At 47.7% G+C, this 22,133-nt stretch overlaps 1 protein-coding gene across 1 annotated transcript in view; it reads right to left on the reverse strand.

Moving 5' to 3' along the window:
* The window catches only part of gpr108 (G protein-coupled receptor 108), a 26,027-nt gene extending 4,546 nt beyond the window's left edge, over window positions 1-21,481 (reverse strand). The window contains exons 1-13 of the mRNA XM_090195136.1: window positions 21,159-21,481; window positions 19,801-19,911; window positions 19,661-19,711; window positions 16,525-16,610; window positions 16,328-16,407; window positions 14,218-14,576; window positions 13,828-13,890; window positions 13,516-13,617; window positions 13,303-13,436; window positions 3,519-3,594; window positions 3,257-3,330; window positions 2,472-2,589; window positions 1-78 (exon numbers count right to left, since the gene is read on the reverse strand). The exon at window positions 1-78 is cut by the window's left edge and continues 53 nt beyond it. Coding sequence (XP_090051262.1) covers window positions 1-78; window positions 2,472-2,589; window positions 3,257-3,330; window positions 3,519-3,594; window positions 13,303-13,436; window positions 13,516-13,617; window positions 13,828-13,890; window positions 14,218-14,576; window positions 16,328-16,407; window positions 16,525-16,610; window positions 19,661-19,711; window positions 19,801-19,911; window positions 21,159-21,245 — 1,419 coding nt within the window. The 5' untranslated portion in view covers window positions 21,246-21,481. The remainder of the gene's footprint in view (window positions 79-2,471; window positions 2,590-3,256; window positions 3,331-3,518; window positions 3,595-13,302; window positions 13,437-13,515; window positions 13,618-13,827; window positions 13,891-14,217; window positions 14,577-16,327; window positions 16,408-16,524; window positions 16,611-19,660; window positions 19,712-19,800; window positions 19,912-21,158) is intronic.
* Between the last annotated feature and the right edge of the window lie 652 nt (window positions 21,482-22,133).

The following is a 22,133-nucleotide window of genomic DNA, read 5'->3' on the forward strand; positions in this document are numbered from 1 at the left end:
AACCTCCTTCCACAGGGCGTACTCACTAGAGCCCTCCTCTGTAGACTCTATTATGATGTAGGCTACGTTGGCCAGAACCTGAGAGAGGGGGTGGGGGGTGGAAGAGACAGTGAGTGAGTGGGGGGTGGAAGAGACAGTGAGTGAGTGTCAAACTGGTGGAAGTTTGCCAGAGATTAAGAAGAATACATCACTAAATCCATCTCTGTCAGATCATTGGTTAACGCGTCGACCGTCACTCCCCCACACCCCACCCCCAGGTGGACATGTAGAGGGATGATGAGACGTTCTTGTCTAAAGATTTTCTGTATCATGTTTTAAGTTGTGTGTGGACCCCATTAAAACTTCTTTGGGACTGGGGGGCACTATTGAGTAGCTTGGATAAAAAGATGCCCAGAGTAAACTGCCTGCTACTCAGGCCTAAAAACTAGAATATGCATATAATTAGTAGATTTGGATAGAAAACACTCTGAAGTTTCTAAAACTGTTTGAATGATGTCTATAACAGAACTCATATGGCAAAAACCTGAGAGAAAATCCAAACAGGAAGTGGGAAATCTGAGGTTTGCAGTTTTTCAAGTCATTGCCTATCGAATATACAGTGTCTATGGGGTCATATTGCACTTCGTAAGGCTTCCATTAGATGTCAACAGTCTTTAAAACCTTGTTTGAGGCTTCTACTACGAAGTGGGAGAGAATGAGAGCTCTTTCAATCAGGTGTCTGCCGTGAGCTGATCACGCGCCCTCCCGTGAGAGCGACCTGCGTTCCATTGGATTTCTGTAGACAAAGGAATTCTCCGGTTGAAACATTATTGAAGATTTATGTTAAAAACAGCCTAAAGATTGATTCTATACATCGTTAGACCTGTTTCTACGAACTGTAACGGAACTTTTTGACTTGGGTGGACCTAGTGCTCGAGCCTCATGAATATGGTTGTGTACTAAACGCACAAACAAAAAGGAGGTATTTGGACATAAATGGACTTTATCAAACAAAACAAACATTTATTGTGGAACTGGGATTCCTGGGAGTGCATTCTGATGAAGATCAAAGGTAAGTGAATATTTATAATGCTATTTCTGACTTCGGTTGACTCCACAACATGGCGGGTATCTGAATGGCTTGTTTTTGTGTCTGAGCGCTGTACTAGTCTTTTTGAAATCTGACACAGCGGTTGCATTAAGGAGAAGTGGATCTAAAATTCCATGCATAACACTTGTATCTTCTAGCAATGTTTTTTATGAGTATTTCTGTAAATTGATGTGGCTCAAAATCACCGGATGTTTTGGAACCACTGAACATAACGCGCCAATGTAAACTCAAGATTTTTGGATATAAATATGAACTTTATCGAACAAAACATACATGTATTGTGTAACATGATGTCCTATGAGTGTCATCTGATGAAGATCAAAGGTTAATGATTAATTTTCTCTCTATTTCTGCATTTTGTGACTCCTCTCTTTGGCTGGAAAAATGGCTGTGTTTTTCTGTGTCTTGGTTCTGACCTAACATAATCGTTTGGTGTGCTTTCGTCGGAAAGCAAGTTTGTCTTTAAAATGGTGTAAAATACTTGTATGTTTGAGGAATTTTAATTATGGGATTTCTGTTGTTTTTTAATTTGGCGCCCTGCAGTTTCACTGGCTGTTGGCGAGGTGGGACGCTACCGTCCCAAATATCCCGGAGAGGTTAAGAGTAGCTGCTGCCTTTACAACAACTAATGGGGATCCTAATAAAATACCAACCCCCTCCTCCTCCCAGGTGTACCTGTAGAGGGATGATGATATAACCCCTCCCAGGTGTACCTGTAGAGGGATGATGATATAACCCCCCCCAGGTGTACCTGTAGAGGGATGACGATAACCCCCCCCCCCCCAGGTGTACCTGTAGAGGGATGACGATATAAACCCCCCCCCCCCCCCCCCCCCCCCAGGTGTACCTGTAGAGGGATGACGATATAACCCCCCCCCCCCCCCCCAGGTGTACCTGTAGAGGGATGACGATATAACCCCCCCAGGTGTACCTGTAGAGGGATGACGATATAACCCCCCCAGGTGTACCTGTAGAGGGATGATGATATAACCCCCCCCAGGTGTACCTGTAGAGGGATGATGATATAACCCCCCCCCCCGGTGTACCTGTAGAGGGATGATGATATAACCCCCCCAGGTGTACCTGTAGAGGGATGATGATATAAACCCCCCCCCCCCCCCCCCGGTGTACCTGTAGAGGGATGACGATATAACCCCCCCAGGTGTACCTGTAGAGGGATGATGATATAAACCCCCCCCCCCCCCGGTGTACCTGTAGAGGGATGACGATATAACCCCCCCAGGTGTACCTGTAGAGGGATGATGATATAAACCCCCCCCCCCAGGTGTACCTGTAGAGGGATGATGATATAACCCCCCCCCCCCCCCCAGGTGTACCTGTAGAGGGATGATGATATAACCCCCCCCCCCCCCAGGTGTACCTGTAGAGGGATGACGATCATGAAGATCTTCTTCTCCTTGTCTGACAGGATGTATTTAACGAAGGCCCAGCCAGTACCAATCAACGCCAGAGTGATGAACAGCAGAGCCCCCTTCAACCTGCACACACCACATTACCACACACCACATTACCACACACCACATTACCACACACCACATTACCACACACATACACACGTTATTATGCAAAATGTAACAGACACACGTATCAAAACATCACCCTGATCAGAAACATGCTTTACTCATTTCATATGTAAATACACTGCATTTCAGTCAATGCCACTCTGACATTGTTCGTCCTAATATTTATATATTTCTAAATTCCAATCTTTTACTTTTAGATTTATGTGTGTTGTTGTGAAATTGTTAGATATTACTGCACTGTTGGAGCTAGAAACACAAGCATTTCACTACACCCGCAATAACATCTGCTAACCATGTGTATGTGACCAATAACATCTGCTAACCATGTGTATGTGACCAATAACATCTGCTAACCATGTGTATGTGACCAATAACATCTGCTAACCATGTGTATGTGACCAATAACATCTGCTAACCAAGTGTATGTGACCAATAACATCTGCTAACCATGTGTATGTGACCAATAACATCTGCTAACCATGTGTATGTGACCAATAACATCTGCTAACCATGTGTATGTGACCAATAAATTAATAAATATCCCCCAGACTGAAATAGCACCCAGAGTGAAATATCCCCCAGACTGAAATATCACCCAGACTGAAATATCACCCAGACTGACAGGTGGGTGATGTAGTACATGACAGCCCATCCTTCTATGGGGTGTCCCTCCGTGTTGATGAAGTGGTAGTTGATCTGAGAGGAAGACCAACATGTTATAGGATATTCCATTGTACATCACAGGCAATTGTAATTTAGTGGGGTCGGTCAGGTGGAGGATGTACGTGGAGGTCCGTGTGTGTGGGTTGCTCAGTGGGTTGCTCTGTGGGTGTGGAGGTCAGTATGTATGTGTGTGTGTCTACATGTGTGTCTGTTGTACTCACACTGTGGAAAACCAGGGAGATGGACTTGGTGAAGGCCAGAGCTGCCATCAGCCAGTGGATCTTAAACACACTGTACCTACAGGAGAGGATAGCAGAGGAAGAGAGAATGAGAGGAGGATAGCAGAGGAAGAGAGAATGAGAGGATAGCAGAGGAAGAGAGAACGAGAGGATAGCAGAGGAAGAGAGAATGAGAGGAGGATAGCAGAGGAAGAGAGAATGAGAGGATAGCAGAGGAAGAGAGAACGAGAGGATAGCAGAGGAGAGAACGAGAGGATAGCAGAGGAACAGAGAACGAGAGGATAGCAGAGGAAGAAAGAACGAGAGGATAGCAGAGGAAGAGAGAACGAGAGGATAGCAGAGGAAGAGAGAACGAGAGGATAGCAGAGGAAGAGAGAACGAGAGGATAGCAGAGGAAGAGAGAACGAGAGGATAGCAGAGGAAGAGAGAACGAGAGGATAGCAGAGGAACAGAGAACGAGAGGATAGCAGAGGAAGAAAGAACGAGAGAGAGAGACAGGAGAGGATAGCAGAGGAAGAGAGAGAGACAGGATAGCAGAGGAAGAGAGGGAGGAGAGGATAGCAGAGGATAAGAAGAGTTATAAACTGTTTACGTTCCTATGTGTACCGGTGCTTCGTCAGTGTGTAGACCCAGAACAATGTCTGCTACAGGGTTTCCGGCTGATAAGATTAATGAATATCCGATCAAAATAAAAAACTGTAGCCGGTCAGATTGTCCAGGGCTGCCCACCATACACCCTGCAGCACCATACTCTTCTCTCACTGCCTTATGAGCTGCTGAGAGACAGACAGAGAGAGAGAGAGCATAGGCTACTGTTGATTGTGAAGATAACAGGCCTCTTTCAAAGCAGTAAAATGATCAGTAGAGAGTAGGTCTGTAGAGAGTAGGTCTATAGAGAACAGCCTAGGAGTAGAGTAGGTCTATAGAGAACAGCCTAGGAGTAGAGTAGGTCTATAGAGAACAGCCTAGGAGTAGAGTAGGTCTATAGAGAACAGCCTAGGAGTAGAGTAGGTCTATAGAGAACAGCCTAGGAGTAGAGTAGGTCTATAGAGAACAGCCTAGGAGTAGAGTAGGTCTATAGAGAACAGCCTAGGAGTAGAGTAGGTCTATAGAGAACAGCCTAGGAGTAGAGTAGGTCTATAGAGAACAGCCTAGGAGTAGAGTAGGTCTATAGAGAACAGCCTAGGAGTAGAGTAGGTCTATAGAGAACAGCCTAGGAGTAGAGTAGGTCTATAGAGAACAGCCTAGGAGTAGAGTAGGTCTATAGAGAACAGCCTAGGAGAAGAGTAGGTCTATAGAGAACAGCCTAGGAGTAGAGTAGGTCTATAGAGAACAGCCTAGGAGTAGAGTAGGTCTATAGAGAACAGCCTAGGAGAAGAGTAGGTCTATAGAGAACAGCCAAGGAGAAGAGTAGGTCTATAGAGAACAACCTAGGAGTAGAGTAGGTCTACAGAGAACAGCCTAGGAGAAGTGTAGGTCTACAGAGAACAGCCTAGGAGAAGAGTAGGTCTACAGAGAACAGCCTAGGAGTAGAGTAGGTCTACAGAGAACAGCCTAGGAGTAGAGTAGGTCTATAGAGAACAGCCTAGGAGTAGAGTAGGTCTATAGAGAACAGCCTAGGAGTAGAGTAGGTCTATAGAGAACAGCCTAGGAGTAGAGTAGGTCTATAGAGAACAGCCTAGGAGTAGAGTAGGTCTATAGAGAACAGCCTAGGAGTAGAGTAGGTCTATAGAGAACAGCCTAGGAGTAGAGTAGGTCTATAGAGAACAGCCTAGGAGTAGAGTAGGTCTATAGAGAACAGCCTAGGAGTAGAGTAGGTCTATAGAGAACAGCCTAGGAGTAGAGTAGGTCTATAGAGAACAGCCTAGGAGTAGAGTAGGTCTATAGAGAACAGCCTAGGAGTAGAGTAGGTCTATAGAGAACAGCCTAGGAGTAGAGTAGGTCTATAGAGAACAGCCTAGGAGTAGAGTAGGTCTATAGAGAACAGCCTAGGAGTAGAGTAGGTCTATAGAGAACAGCCTAGGAGTAGAGTAGGTCTATAGAGAACAGCCTAGGAGTAGAGTAGGTCTATAGAGAACAGCCTATGAGAAGAGTAGGTCTATAGAGAACAGCCAAGGAGAAGAGTAGGTCTATAGAGAACAGCCTAGGAGTAGAGTAGGTCTATAGAGAACAGCCTAGGAGAAGAGTAGGTCTATAGAGAACAGCCTAGGAGAAGAGTAGGTCTACAGAGAACAGCCTAGGAGTAGAGTAGGTCTACAGAGAACAGCCTAGGAGTAGAGTAGGTCTATAGAGAACAGCCTAGGAGTAGAGTAGGTCTATAGAGAACAGCCTAGGAGTAGAGTAGGTCTATAGAGAACAGCCTAGGAGTAGAGTAGGTCTATAGAGAACAGCCTAGGAGAAGAGTAGGTCTATAGAGAACAGCCTAGGAGTAGAGTAGGTCTATAGAGAACAACCTAGGAGTAGAGTAGGTCTATAGAGAACAGCCTAGGAGAAGAGTAGGTCTATAGAGAACAGCCTAGGAGAAGAGTAGGTCTATAGAGAACAGCCTAGGAGTAGAGTAGGTCTATAGAGAACAGCCTAGGAGAAGAGTAGGTCTATAAGAGAACAGCCTAGGAGAAGAGTAGGTCTATAGAGAACAGCCTAGGAGTAGAGTAGGTCTATAGAGAACAGCCTAGGAGAAGAGTAGGTCTATAGAGAACAGCCTAGGAGTAGAGTAGGTCTACAGAGAACAGCCTAGGAGTAGAGTAGGTCTATAGAGAACAGCCTAGGAGAAGAGTAGGTCTATAGAGAACAGCCTAGGAGTAGAGTAGGTCTACAGAGAACAGCCTAGGAGTAGAGTAGGTCTACAGAGAACAGCCTAGGAGTAGAGTAGGTCTATAGAGAACAGCCTAGGAGAAGAGTAGGTCTATAGAGAACAGCCTAGGAGTAGAGTAGGTCTATAGAGAACAGCCTAGGAGTAGAGTAGGTCTATAGAGAACAGCCTAGGAGTAGAGTAGGTCTATAGAGAACAGCCTAGGAGTAGAGTAGGTCTATAGAGAACAGCCTAGGAGTAGAGTAGGTCTATAGAGAACAGCCTAGGAGAAGAGTAGGTCTATAGAGAACAGCCTAGGAGAAGAGTAGGTCTATAGAGAACAACCTAGGAGTAGAGTAGGTCTATAGAGAACAGCCTAGGAGTAGAGTAGGTCTATAGAGAACAGCCTAGGAGTAGAGTAGGTCTATAGAGAACAGCCTAGGAGTAGAGTAGGTCTATAGAGAACAGCCTAGGAGAAGAGTAGGTCTACAGAGAACAGCCTAGGAGAAGAGTAGGTCTATAGAGAACAGCCTAGGAGAAGAGTAGGTCTATAGAGAACAGCCTAGGAGTAGAGTAGGTCTATAGAGAACAGCCTAGGAGGGTAATGACCTCCATGTGAACAAGTTTACTGTGCAACTCGCTATTCGGGTAGGATGTAATCTTTGAACTTAAAATGTATTTATTTTATTCCTATTTATAATAATTTGTTTTATAATTAGTGTTACTGTAGATCATTGTTACTACGGTGGGCCTATTTATTATACATGTATTATTATTTATGTTGTAAAATAAATATCAGTAGCCTATTGCTCCCATTTGTTGAATACAGTAGGCACTAACTAGCCTTTCTTGGTAATTGCTGCAATGTAGCCTGTTCCAAACTTTTGTGAAGGTTCAAACCATTTTCGCAAGCGTTTTGTTTCATTCTGTTGAGCCATTTTCTTTGGCCAACTTAAGTTGCAACTAATGGTGTGTTTGCCACAATAGAATAATCCTGTTCGTATTTTCCATATAAAAACAACGGCTTGACTTTTGATATTACCCTAATAAAGTTTACCATTTTTGAAAAAGGTTTGTTGTGGCTACTAGCCTCCTATACTGGAGGCCCACGACCTGAAGGCGGCGCGGGAGGCCTACGATATCAAGGCGGCGCGGGAGGCCTACGATATCAAGGCGGCGCGGGAGGCCTACGATCTGAAGGCGGCGCGGGAGGCCTACGATCTGAAGGCGGCGCGGGAGGCCTACGATCTGAAGGCGGCGCGGGAGGCCTACGATCTGAAGGCGGCGCGGGAGGCCTACGATCTGAAGGCGGCGCGGGAGGCCTACGATCTGAAGGCGGCGCGGGAGGCCTACGATCTGAAGGCGGCGCGGGAGGCCTACGATCTGAAGGCGGCGCGGGAGGCCTACGATCTGAAGGCGGCGCGGGAGGCCTACGATCTGAAGGCGGCGCGGGAGGCCTACGATCTGAAGGCGGCGCGGGAGGCCTACGATCTGAAGGCGGCGCGGGAGGCCTACGATCTGAAGGCGGCGCGGGAGGCCTACGATCTGAAGGCGGCGCGGGAGGCCTACGATCTGAAGGTGGCGCGGGAGGCCTACGATCTGAAGGCGGCGCGGGAGGCCTACGATCTGAAGGCGGCGCGGGAGGCCTACGATCTGAAGGCGGCGCGGGAGGCCTACGATCTGAAGGCGGCGCGGGAGGCCTACGATCTGAAGGCGGCGCGGGAGGCCTACGATCTGAAGGCGGCGCGGGAGGCCTACGATCTGAAGGCGGCGCGGGAGGCCTACGATCTGAAGGCGGCGCGGGAGGCCTACGATCTGAAGGCGGCGCGGGAGGCCTACGATCTGAAGGCAGCGCGGGAGGCCTACGAGTGGGGTCACAGCCACGGAGACCAGTGTTCAGCACCCCTGGATCAAATGGGGTTAAGTGCCGTGCTCAAGGGCACAGCGACAGATTTTTAACGTTGTCGATTGCGGGATTCAAACAAGCAACCTTTCGGTAAGTGGCCAAAACGCTCAAACCTTGAAGCTACCTGCCGTTTAGCAGACACAGTAGCCGATCTGACAAGGATAAAGAAATGCATGTCGGTGTCGTAGCATGCCGCAGTGTGTGTGTGTGTGTGTGTACACCTGTGCTTCAGCAGTGTGTGTGTACCTGTGCTTCAGCATTGTGTGTGTCTGTGTACCTGTGCTTCAGCAGTGTGTGTGTGAACCTGTGCTTCAGCAGTGAGTGTGTGAACCTGTGCTTCAGCAGTGAGTGTGTGAACCTGTGCTTCAGCAGTGAGTGTGTGAACCTGTGCTTCAGCAGTGAGTGTGTGAACCTGTGCTTCAGCAGTGAGTGTGTGAACCTGTGCTTCAGCAGTGAGTGTGTGAACCTGTGCGTCAGCAGTGAGTGTGTGAACCTGTGCGTCAGCAGTGAGTGTGTGAACCTGTGCGTCAGCAGTGAGTGTGTGAACCTGTGCGTCAGCAGTGAGTGTGTGTACCTGTGCTTCAGCAGTGTGTGTGTGAACCTGTGCTCCAGCAGTGTGTGTGTGTGTGTGTACCTGTGCTCCAGCAGTGTGTGTGTGTGTGTGTACCTGTGCTCCAGCAGTGTGTGTGTGTGTGTGTACCTGTGCTCCAGCAGTGTGTGTGTGTGTGTGTACCTGTGCTTCAGCAGTGTGTGTGTGTGTCTGTGTACCTGTGCTTCAGCAGTGTGTGTGTGTGTCTGTGTACCTGTGCTTCAGCAGTGTGTGTGTGTCTGTGTACCTGTGCTTCAGCAGTGTGTGTGTGTACCTGTGCTTCAGCAGTGTGTGTGTGTACCTGTGCTTCAGCAGTGAGTGTGTGAACCTGTGCTTCAGCAGTGAGTGTGTGAACCTGTGCTTCAGCAGTGAGTGTGTGAACCTGTGCTTCAGCAGTGAGTGTGTGAACCTGTGCTTCAGCAGTGAGTGTGTGAACCTGTGCGTCAGCAGTGAGTGTGTGAACCTGTGCGTCAGCAGTGAGTGTGTGAACCTGTGCGTCAGCAGTGAGTGTGTGAACCTGTGCGTCAGCAGTGAGTGTGTGAACCTGTGCGTCAGCAGTGAGTGTGTGTACCTGTGCTTCAGCAGTGTGTGTGTGAACCTGTGCTCCAGCAGTGTGTGTGTGTGTGTGTACCTGTGCTCCAGCAGTGTGTGTGTGTGTGTGTACCTGTGCTCCAGCAGTGTGTGTGTGTGTGTGTACCTGTGCTCCAGCAGTGTGTGTGTGTGTGTGTACCTGTGCTTCAGCAGTGTGTGTGTGTGTCTGTGTACCTGTGCTTCAGCAGTGTGTGTGTGTGTCTGTGTACCTGTGCTTCAGCAGTGTGTGTGTGTCTGTGTACCTGTGCTTCAGCAGTGTGTGTGTGTACCTGTGCTTCAGCAGTGTGTGTGTGTACCTGTGCTTCAGCAGTGTGTGTGTGAACCTGTGCTTCAGCAGTGTGTGTGAACCTGTGCTTCAGCAGTGTGTGTGTGAACCTGTGCTTCAGCAGTGAGTGTGTGTACCTGTGCTTCAGCAGTGTGTGTGTGTACCTGTGCTTCAGCAGTGAGTGTGTGTACCTGTGCTTCAGCAGTGAGTGTGTGAACCTGTGCTTCAGCAGTGAGTGTGTGAACCTGTGCTTCAGCAGTGTGTGTGAACCTGTGCTTCAGCAGTGAGTGTGTGAACCTGTGCTTCAGCAGTGAGTGTGTGAACCTGTGCTTCAGCAGTGAGTGTGTGAACCTGTGCGTCAGCAGTGAGTGTGTGAACCTGTGCGTCAGCAGTGAGTGTGTGAACCTGTGCGTCAGCAGTGAGTGTGTGTACCTGTGCTTCAGCAGTGTGTGTGTGAACCTGTGCTTCAGCAGTGTGTGTGTGTGTGTGTACCTGTGCTCCAGCAGTGTGTGTGTGTGTGTGTACCTGTGCTTCAGCAGTGTGTGTGTCTGTGTACCTGTGCTTCAGCAGTGTGTGTGTGTGTGTACCTGTGCTTCAGCAGTGTGTGTGTGTACCTGTGCTTCAGCAGTGTGTGTGTGTACCTGTGCTTCAGCAGTGTGTGTGTGAACCTGTGCTTCAGCAGTGTGTGTGTGAACCTGTGCTTCAGCAGTGTGTGTGTGAACCTGTGCTTCAGCAGTGAGTGTGTGTACCTGTGCTTCAGCAGTGTGTGTGTCTGTGTACCTGTGCTTCAGCAGTGTGTGTGTCTGTGTACCTGTGCTTCAGCAGTGTGTGTGTCTGTGTACCTGTGCTTCAGCAGTGTGTGTGTGTCTGTGTACCTGTGCTTCAGCAGTGTGTGTGTGTGTACCTGTGCTTCAGCAGTGTGTGTGTGTACCTGTGCTTCAGCAGTGTGTGTGTGTACCTGTGCTTCAGCAGTGTGTGTGTGTACCTGTGCTTCAGCAGTGTGTGTGTGAACCTGTGCTTCAGCAGTGTGTGTGTGAACCTGTGCTTCAGCAGTGTGTGTGTGAACCTGTGCTTCAGCAGTGAGTGTGTGAACCTGTGCTTCAGCAGTGTGTGTGTACCTGTGCTTCAGCAGTGTGTGTGTGTACCTGTGCTTCAGCAGTGTGTGTGTCTGTGTACCTGTGCTTCAGCAGTGTGTGTGTCTGTGTACCTGTGCTTCAGCAGTGAGTGTGTGAACCTGTGCTTCAGCAGTGAGTGTGTGAACCTGTGCTTCAGCAGTGAGTGTGTGAACCTGTGCTTCAGCAGTGAGTGTGTGAACCTGTGCGTCAGCAGTGAGTGTGTGAACCTGTGCGTCAGCAGTGAGTGTGTGAACCTGTGCGTCAGCAGTGAGTGTGTGAACCTGTGCGTCAGCAGTGAGTGTGTGTACCTGTGCTTCAGCAGTGTGTGTGTGAACCTGTGCTTCAGCAGTGTGTGTGTGTGTGTACCTGTGCTCCAGCAGTGTGTGTGTGTGTGTGTGTACCTGTGCTCCAGCAGTGTGTGTGTCTGTGTACCTGTGCTTTAGCAGTGTGTGTGTGTCTGTGTACCTGTGCTTCAGCAGTGTGTGTGTGTACCTGTGCTTCAGCAGTGTGTCTGTGTACCTGTGCTTCAGCAGTGTGTGTGTGAACCTGTGCTTCAGCAGTGTGTGTGTGAACCTGTGCTTCAGCAGTGAGTGTGTGTACCTGTGCTTCAGCAGTGAGTGTGTGTACCTGTGCTTCAGCAGTGAGTGTGTGTACCTGTGCTTCAGCAGTGTGTGTGTGTACCTGTGCTTCAGCAGTGTGTGTGTCTGTGTACCTGTGCTTCAGCAGTGTGTGTGTCTGTGTACCTGTGCTTCAGCAGTGTGTGTGTGTCTGTGTACCTGTGCTTCAGCAGTGTGTGTGTGTGTACCTGTGCTTCAGCAGTGTGTGTGTGTACCTGTGCTTCAGCAGTGTGTGTGTGAACCTGTGCTTCAGCAGTGTGTGTGTGAACCTGTGCTTCAGCAGTGTGTGTGTGAACCTGTGCTTCAGCAGTGTGTGTGTGAACCTGTGCTTCAGCAGTGTGTGTGTACCTGTGCTTCAGCAGTGTGTGTGTGAACCTGTGCTTCAGCAGTGAGTGTGTGAACCTGTGCTTCAGCAGTGAGTGTGTGAACCTGTGCTTCAGCAGTGAGTGTGTGAACCTGTGCTTCAGCAGTGAGTGTGTGAACCTGTGCTTCAGCAGTGAGTGTGTGAACCTGTGCTTCAGCAGTGAGTGTGTGAACCTGTGCTTCAGCAGTGAGTGTGTGAACCTGTGCTTCAGCAGTGAGTGTGTGAACCTGTGCTTCAGCAGTGAGTGTGTGAACCTGTGCGTCAGCAGTGAGTGTGTGAACCTGTGCGTCAGCAGTGAGTGTGTGAACCTGTGCGTCAGCAGTGAGTGTGTGAACCTGTGCGTCAGCAGTGAGTGTGTGAACCTGTGCGTCAGCAGTGAGTGTGTGTACCTGTGCTTCAGCAGTGTGTGTGTGTGTGTACCTGTGCTCCAGCAGTGTGTGTGTGTGTACCTGTGCTTCAGCAGTGTGTGTGTCTGTGTACCTGTGCTTCAGCAGTGTGTGTGTGTACCTGTGCTTCAGCAGTGTGTGTGTGTACCTGTGCTTCAGCAGTGTGTGTGTGAACCTGTGCTTCAGCAGTGTGTGTGTGTACCTGTGCTTCAGCAGTGTGTGTGTGTACCTGTGCTTCAGCAGTGTGTGTGTGTACCTGTGCTTCAGCAGTGTGTGTGTGTACCTGTGCTTCAGCAGTGTGTGTGTGTACCTGTGCTTCAGCAGTGTGTGTGTGTGTGTACCTGTGCTTCAGCAGTGTGTGTGTACCTGTGCTTCAGCAGTGTGTGTGTACCTGTGCTTCAGCAGTGTGTGTGTGTGTACCTGTGCTTCAGCAGTGTGTGTGTGTGTACCTGTGCTTCAGCAGTGTGTGTGTGTGTACCTGTGCTTCAGCAGTGTGTGTGTGTGTACCTGTGCTTCAGCAGTGTGTGTGTGTGTACCTGTGCTTCAGCAGTGTGTGTGTGTGTACCTGTGCTTCAGCAGTGTGTGTGTGTGTACCTGTGCTTCAGCAGTGTGTGTGTGTGCGTACCTGTGCTTCAGCAGTGTGTGTGTGTGTGTGTGTGTACCTGTGCTTCAGCAGTGTGTGTGTACCTGTGCTTCAGCAGTGTGTGTGTACCTGTGCTTCAGCAGTGTGTGTGTACCTGTGCTTCAGCAGTGTGTGTGTACCTGTGCTTCAGCAGTGTGTGTGTACCTGTGCTTCAGCAGTGTGTGTGTACCTGTGCTTCAGCAGTGTGTGTGTACCTGTGCTTCAGCAGTGTGTGTGTACCTGTGCTTCAGCAGTGTGTGTGTACCTGTGCTTCAGCAGTGTGTGTGTACCTGTGCTTCAGCAGTGTGTGTGTGTGTACCTGTGCTTCAGCAGTGTGTGTGTGTGTACCTGTGCTTCAGCAGTGTGTGTGTGTGTGTGTGTGTGTGTGTGTGTGTGTGTGTGTGTCTGTGTGTGTGTGTGTGTGTGCTTCAGCAGTGTGTGTGTGTGTGTGTGTGTGTACCTGTGCTTCAGCAGTGTGTGTGTGTGTGTGTGTACCTGTGCTTCAGCAGTGTGTGTGTACCTGTGCTTCAGCAGTGTGTAAACCCAGACCACGGCTATAATGAAGAAAACTCCAGCCATGAAGATGTAGAGACGAGGGAGAGGGATCTCTGCTGCTGACAGGTAACCTCCTGGGTTCTTCTCCGTCACCTCCACCTGGACACACACACACACACACACTCAGAAAACACTAAGGAATGAAAACACTAACAAGGTAATACAGAACACCACTCACGTTGAGAGTGTAGGGGCGGTTGTTGCCTGGCAGAATGTTCTCGCAGTAGTGGAAGTCGAGGTTGTACAGGCCCTCATCCAACTGGCCAATCACCATGTGGAACTGTGGAGAGGGAGGGGCCAAGGTCAGCTGTCACTCAAATAAACACCCAGCAGTGTGAGAGTTGAACAATGTGTGGAAGACTAAAAGCTGTGGAAAGGTTGGAGAATTATTTGACAGTGTCTGTAAAAAGGTTGTTTTAAGGTTTTGCGGAAGATGTTTTGAAGGTATTTAAACATTGTGTAAAGGTTGTGTAAAGGTTAGTGGACTCACCCTGAAGCTGTAGGAGCCATTGATTTTCTGCACATCCAGAGTCAGCCCGTTGATCCGCCCCGTCTGGCGAAACATAGTCAGAAGTTACACACAAAGAGAGAGAGAGAGAAACACACACAAAGAGAGAGAGAGAAACACACACACACACACACACACAGAGAGAGAAACACACACAAAGAGAGAGAGAGAGAGAGTAAGAGAGAGAAACACACAAAGAGAGAGAGATAAACACACACACACACACAAAGAGAGAGACACACACACACAGAGAGAGAGAGAGAGAGAGAGAAACACACAAAGAGAGAGCGACACACACACAGAGAGAGAAAGAGAGACACACACAAGCTTGGTAGATTTTTTAGTCTCCATTTTGTCCAACTCCGCCTTTACTTTTTCCTCCTTGGGTTCTGGCTTCTTTTCCTCCTTCGTCCCCTCCTCCTTCAGCTCTGCATCTTTCTTATTTTCCTCCTTCGTCCCCTCCTCCTTCAGCTCTGCATCTTTCTTCTTTTCCTCCTTCGTCCCCTCTTTCAGCACTACATCTTTCTTCTTTTCCTCCTTCGTCCCCTCCTCCTTCAGCTCTGCATCTTTCTTCTTTTCCTCCTTCGTCCCCTCTTTCAGCACTACATCCTTCTTCATTTCCTCCTTCGTCCCCTCCTCCTTCAGCACTACATCTTTCTTCATTTCCTCCACATTACTCTTCTGTACTGTCACTTTCAAGTCATTGACAGTCGCTCTTCTTCTCCTGGAACCTGAACACACAGCCAATCAGAAGACAGCACATAATGATGATGATAATGATGGATGCAACGTGAATAAACTCTAACCTTGATACTCTGTAGTCAGGTTATATATAAAGACAACACTACTCTGTAGTCAGGTTACATATAAAGACAACACTACTCTGTAGTCAGGTTACATATAAAGACAACCCTACTCTGTAGTCAGGTTATATATAAAGACAACCCTACTCTGTAGTCAGGTTACATATAAAGACAACCCTACTCTGTAGTCAGGTTACATATAAAGACAACCCTACAGGTTATATATAAAGACAACCCTACTCTGTAGTCAGGTTACATATAAAGACAACCCTACTCTGTAGTCAGGTTACATATAAAGACAACACTACTCTGTAGTCAGGTTACATATAAAGACAACCCTACTCTGTAGTCAGGTTACATATAAAGACAACCCTACTCTGTAGTCAGGTTATATATAAAGACAACCCTACTCTGTAGTCAGGTTACATATAAAGACAACCCTACAGGTTATATATATATAAAGACAACCCTACAGGTTACATATAAAGACAACCCTACTCTGTAGTCAGGTTATATATAAAGACAACCCTACTCTGTAGTCAGGTTACATATAAAGACAACCCTACTCTGTAGTCAGGTTACATATAAAGACAACCCTACTCTGTAGTCAGGTTATATATAAAGACAACCCTACTCTGTAGTCAGGTTATATATAAAGACAACCCTACTCTGTAGTCAGGTTATATATAAAGACAACCCTACTCTGTAGTCAGGTTACATATAAAGACAACCCTACTCTGTAGTCAGGTTACATATAAAGACAACCCTACTCTGTAGTCAGGTTACATATAAAGACAACCCTACTCTGTAGTGCTTTTTGGGTTGGGTTCTCCCTGGAGTTCAGGACCCCCAGACAGCATACGAACACATAAGTCTTTCCTTCAATCATTATTTATGACAAGAAACAATGGTAAAATGTGTAGAACAGCATGAAATTAACTCATGAATTCTTGAAAGTTGAGACAAACTGAAAATGTGTGAAATTTTATAAAGGGAAAACATTTGCTTTGGGAATTTTCCTATTACTTTCAATATTATTCATTTCCATTTTGGGTCTTATTCCTGGAAACTCTCTTTTTTTGGTGCAAAGGATCTCAATTTCAAATGCTCCCAATAAAATGTTTAAAATTCTAAAAACGGGCAATAATGAATATTAACTGATAAAATATTGTATGTAGTTTCTTGCAATAGCCCTAAAAGAATATTTCTCTTAAAACTGATTCCTAAAAGATTTGTCCAGAGACTTAGTCAACTCCGTCAGATTATTCTAAAATCGAAAAATGAGTCAGGAATACGCAGGGACAGCTATACTATAAGGACCCTGTTTTGAATGACCTCAGTACATGCAGAGCAGCAAGACCACTCATGGTCTGTAAAGTTCATCATGTTCTGTACACTCAGTGTAATATATATATATATATATATATATTTCAAATTAATATTCAGACAAATATTTGTGGGGAAAAAAGTTGACATTGTCCCATCTTTCAAGTATCTCCGAGCTCTAAAACGGCAAAATGTTTCTCTCAGCCTCATGGCAAAATGTGTAAAATAGCCATGAGACTATAGCATATAAAACGACAGTTCTTTCTGCACCATGGCAACAACCCCCCCCCCTCCCCCCCGGGGGACTGCACTACGCCACTGTGTTGTATTGAAGGGAGGTAAATACTGCTGACCTGAGTCTTCAGTGAGTGTCTTGTCTGTCTTCAGCTGGGTCAAGACGCTGTCCTGGTCTCCAGAAGACCTCACATTGACTCTACAGAAGAGAGGAGGACACAAACAGTTGGTTTTTGACACACACACACACACACACACACACGTATTCACTAGACACAAAAACACAGCTAATTTCATCTCTGTCAGACAACCGTACCTGAGGTTGTTGGTGTCAATGAGGAAGAGGAAGAAGGGCTCAACACCGCTGTGTTTGCTGAGCGGACACACCGACGTCTCCTCCGCCTGGAGAACAAACATTACAACATTACTACACAACCTTGTACAACCTTACCACAACCGTTCAGAAACATTACATTAGGCCTATATGAACCCTGAAAGAACATCTCAAGAACAGCAGACCCTTTTCCTTTCTTCCTGAGCCAATCAAAATTCACCTAGACCTATCGTCAAGTTGCTAGGTAACATGACTGAACAACATTGTTTGTTATCAAAACAATAACAAGCAACCCGGGGAAAAGTTTAAAACGCCCCGTGACACGGTTTGTGAAATTATATCAAATGTGAGCAAAAAAATAAATAAATCACACAGGAAGAAATACAGTAGCTCCAGTAATAGAAGTAATTTAGTCATTTTCTGAACCGTTTCATCCAGAGAAACCGTTTTCTTTGCTGTAAAGCTGTTTTCTCTCTGGTATTGCTGCTCGACAGCAAATGTGCAAAGCCTATCAGACTGGCGTGGCCTGTGTGCTCTTGGTTATACCAGGGATTAAATGATAACCAACTTTGCTCACTCTACTCCAATGTATCAAATGTATCAAGTGTAAGAGCAGAAGAATGATCAGGGTCTGCATCCCCCACTCGCCATCACGGCTACAAACTGATGGAGGAATAGATGAGCAGGAAGAGCTGACGGAGAGGAGCAGGTGAGTGAGGTCAGGTACGGGATGAGACCGGCGGATTGCAGCACACGTGATATGAAAGTGAAGTGGACATTGTTGGACCGGCGCATATAAGAGACTAGTTGCTGTTGCTTTTAAACATTTCACCCATTTTATAAAACACAACTTTCTAATCATTTTACAACACGACCCAGCGGCTTCTTTAGATCGTGAGGCAGAAAAAAATGTGGTTAATGTCAAATGAAACGGTACTAAAACAATTTATTATCTAGTATATTTACTGATAGTAAAACATAAATGGGAGTTTCTCAATATGCATACTACCGTGCTACAAGTGCTTTCTCCGAGGTTTTTCTTGTGAGGACGAGTGTGGAGAACACATAAAACAAGTACATTTCAGCAGCACTTTCACTCCCCGCCGTGTATTACCTCGCGCCGCTCCTCCCCCTCGTGTATTACCTCGCGCCGCTCCTCCCCCCCGTGTATTACCTCGCGCCGCTCCTCCCCCCCGTGTATTACCTCGCGCCGCTCCTCCCCCCCGTGTATTACCTCGCGCCGCTCCTCCCCCCCGTGTATTACCTCGCGCCGCTCCTCCCCCTCGTGTATTACCTCGCGCCGCTCCTCCCCCCCGTGTATTACCTCGCGCCGCTCCTCCCCCCCGTGTATTACCTCGCGCCGCTCCTCCCCCCCGTGTATTACCTCGCGCCGCTCCTCCCCCCCGTGTATTACCTCGCGCCGCTCCTCCCCCTCGTGTATTACCTCGCGCCGCTCCTCCCCCTCGTGTATTACCTCGCGCCGCTCCTCCCCCTCGTGTATTACCTCGCGCCGCTCCTCCCCCCCGTGTATTACCTCGCGCCGCTCCTCCCCCCCGTGTATTACCTCGCGCCGCTCCTCCCCCTCGTGTATTACCTCGCGCCGCTCCTCCCCCTCGTCTATTACCTCGCGCCGCTCCTCCCCCTCGTCTATTACCTCGCGCCGCTCCTCCCCCTCGTCTATTACCTCGCGCCGCTCCTCCCCCTCGTGTATTACCTCGCGCCGCTCCTCCCCCTCGTGTATTACCTCGCGCCGCTCCTCCCCCTCGTGTATTACCTCGCGCCGCTCCTCCCCCTCGTGTATTACCTCGCGCCGCTCCTCCCCCTCGTGTATTACCTCGCGCCGCTCCTCCCCCTCGTGTATTACCTCGCGCCGCTCCTCCCCCTCGTGTATTACCTCGCGCCGCTCCTCCCCATCGCGTATTACCTCGCGCCGCTCCTCCCCCTCGCGTATTACCTCGCGCTGCTCCTCCCCCTCGCGTATTACCTCGCGCTGCTCCTCCCCCTCGCGTATTACCTCGCGCTGCTCCTCCCCCTCGCGTATTACCTTGCGCTGCTCCTCCCCCTCGCGTATTACCTCGCGCCGCTCCTCCCCCTCGTGTATTACCTCGCGCCGCTCCTCCCCCTCGTGTATTACCTCGCGCCGCTCCTCCCCCTCGCGTATTACCTCGCGCTGCTCCTCCCCCTCGTGTATTACCTCACGCTTCACTTCCCCGTTCACTGAACCTTCTCCCAGCCAGGACAATGGCAACAATAGAGACCAAAACAAGATATACACAAAGCAAAAGTCTTACTTCATAACTATCAGCTAGCTATATGTGAATCGTAATAATGTAGTTAGATAGCTTAACAGGCAAAAATGACCTAAGACTAATGTTAAGTAAGGTAGATTCAAGTCTTTGTGGCTAGCTAGCTAACAGTAGTAGCTAGCTAGCAGTAGTAGCTAGCTAACAGTAGTAGCTAGCTAACAGTAGTAGCTAGCTAGCAGTAGTAGCTAGCTAGCAGTAGTAGCTAGCTAGCAGTAGTAGCTAGCTAGCTAACGTTAGCCCTATTGAATTACTATGGGCTTGCGATCTACGCTCACTACAGTGGGTATCGTGGGCCGGCAAACATGCCAAAATGAACACGTGTATTTATTAAACGTATCAAGACCAAATATTGTACTCAGGGAACATATGAGAGGTGAATAGGCAACATTTGCTTCAGATCAAATCCCTTTTATACTTTTTTTTTTTACCAACGTTTTTTTCTTGGGTTATTTCATATTTCTGTTCATTCTTTCCATCGACGCGTGATATTTTGATATGTCAAAATACGAACAAAAATATGGAACAAATGGAATACACATCGGAGAAGTGCCCTTCACGCTCTGTTTCACTTGGATTTGGACTCATGTTTCGACCCTCCAGTGCTCAAAGCGCAGTAGATTGCATTTTGAGAAACACCAAATGTCTCACATAGTAGTCTATATATCTCACCTTATCTACTTGATAGTGAAACCAATACCATGGTATTGTTGAACAGTCGATTTTGATTGGCTGGCGGGTCGTTCTAGAGAGTGCATTCATTTCAGATAACGGAAGAGTTGCAAAAGTGATTTGGTTTGATGAGATCTACTCACTGTGTAGGACAGCACGCCATTAACACGAGACTTGGAGAGACTGAATCCCACCTGTATGGAGAGAGAAAACAATGATACAATTCACTAACTGGAGACAATATAGCCAGAGATGAAGCTGCACACACATCAGTTGTTCTTACAGGGTGCTTGCTGTTGCCCTCGGGCAGTCTCAGGGAGAGAACGTTGACGTCCAGGGTTCCGTTGGCAAAGAAACCAAAGGTGTTGAGATGAACCACAAATCTAGAGTCATTCTGAAAGAGAGAGGTAGAGGGAGAGATGGAGGGGAGGGAGAGAGAAAGAGGTGGAGGGGAGGGAGAGAAAGTGGTGGAGGGGAGGGAGAGAAAGTGGTGGAGGAGAGGGAGAGAAAGTGGTGGGGGGAGAAAGTGGTGGAGGGGGGAGAGAAAGTGGTGGAGGGGGGAGAGAAAGTGGTGGAGGGGGGAGAGAAAGTGGTGGAGGGGGGAGAGAAAGTGGTGGAGGGGGGAGAGAAAGTGGTGGAGGGGGGAGAGAAAGTGGTGGAGGGGGGGAGAGAAAGTGGTGGAGGGGGGGAGAGAAAGAGGTGGAAGGGGGGAGAGAAAGAGGTGGGGGGGGAGAGAAAGAGGTGGGGGGCAAGAGGGATGGGGGGGCAAGAGGGATGGGGGAGAGACAGGTTGGAGGGAGGAAGAGAGGGAGGTGGAGGGAGAGATGGAAGGGAGAGAAAGGGAGATGGAGGGGAGACGGGTTGGAGGGGAAGGATGGGGCAAGGGGGCAAAAGGGATGGAAGGGAGACAGGTTGGAGGGAGGAAGAGGGGAGAGAGGGAGGTGGAGGGAGAGAGGGAGGTGGAGGGAGAGATGAAGGGGAGAGACAGGTTGGAGGGAGGAAGAGAGTTGGGGGGGAGGCCGATGAGGGGGAGAGGTGGCATTTGTTATCCAAGTATGACAAATATCAATGTGAAAAATGTATCAATTTATTTTTTACCTTTATTTAAACTAGGCATGTCAGTTAAGAACTATTTCTTATTTTCAGGGGCAGGATGACAGATTTGTACCTTGTCGGCTCGGAGAATCGAACCTTTCGTTTACTAGTCTAACCACTAGGCTACCCTGCCTCCCCATCACGAGAACATCGACGCTGTAGACAGTGTATCTAGCTGAATGCGTTAACATCTCAGCTGATGTAACGTTAGCCAGCCAGCTAACTAACCATTTTCTAGTTGTTTAGCTGCAACGTTTCTTTGACAGTCCAAGTGTAAAAATCACAGACACATTAAAAGGTTGCCTAGTTAGCCAGCCAACTAAATAGCTGGCTAAGTTAAGTGATTTATAGTAGCTAGCAAACAGTTGCAGAAATCCCCTGACGTAGGTGCTAAAACAAGTGCTACGCGTTAGCCAGCTAGCTTAGCTATGGCTGAAAAGGGAAAAACATTGCTACCAAGTTCGCATATTATTGGCTATAAGTACACATTACCTGAGAACACACAGTATCTGAAGTAACGTTAAAGCAAGGTTGGTGTTATTTTACCTTTAGGGCGAGTTTGTGTCTTCTTGCTTCGCAAAAGACCAGCACGAGTGCGAAAACCGCTAAACCAACGCCCCCATGTCGTCCCATGGTAGCTCACTAGACGGCTGGTAATATGTTACACAACTAGAGTATACACCTATTCACTACAGAATAAATTATATTATTTGATAACGAGTGAAAATAATCAATTTACCAAAACTATTTTGCTTCCCTAGTTCACACTTCCTGGTATCATTGCTACTTACACGTCACCAGAGTAACCGGTGCCCACTCTGCTGCGGTGCTCCCAGGCGGAGGGAGGGTGTAGGACAACAGAAAACACCAGCTAAGGTTTTAAACAGTCTTCTCCAAAGACTGAATATCGTTTCCTGAGAAATAATTACTGTTGTAAATGTTTGTTCTCAATGCATCAGTCAGGTTTAGACTAAAATAAGTCAGTCCAATATGATGATGATGGTGACTGCACTTTGTGACCTGTGACCACAATAATCTCCTAATAACAGTTTTTCTTAATTCAATGAAATATTTTGTTAATTAATGAATGGATCAGATAAATGTGTTTGTGTAGGGATAATGACGTGGAAATATTAAAAATATATACAAATACCTTTATATACCAGTGTAGTCTACTATAAATCAAATCAAACGTTTATTAATCACATGCACAGAATACAGCGGGTGTAAATGGCACAGTGAAATGCAAGCTCCTATACACAAAACATATCTCCCTTAAAGCTCTGAGGAAGGCCGTGAGGCCGAAATGTAAAGCTTACTAAAGAGCAGTGATACTATCAAGAGCAGTGATACTATCAAGAGCAGTGATGCTATCAAGAGCAGTGATACTATCAAGAGCAGTGATACTATCAAGAGCAGTGATACTATCAAGAGCAGTGATACTATCAAGAGCAGTGATACTATCAAGAGCAGTGATACTAGCCAGAGCAGTGATACTACCAAGAGCAGTGATACTATCAA

The sequence above is a fragment of the Oncorhynchus mykiss genome, chromosome 13, assembly GCF_057628025.1.
Source record: "Oncorhynchus mykiss isolate SJ-2025 chromosome 13, ASM5762802v1, whole genome shotgun sequence".
NCBI lineage: Eukaryota > Metazoa > Chordata > Actinopteri > Salmoniformes > Salmonidae > Oncorhynchus > Oncorhynchus mykiss.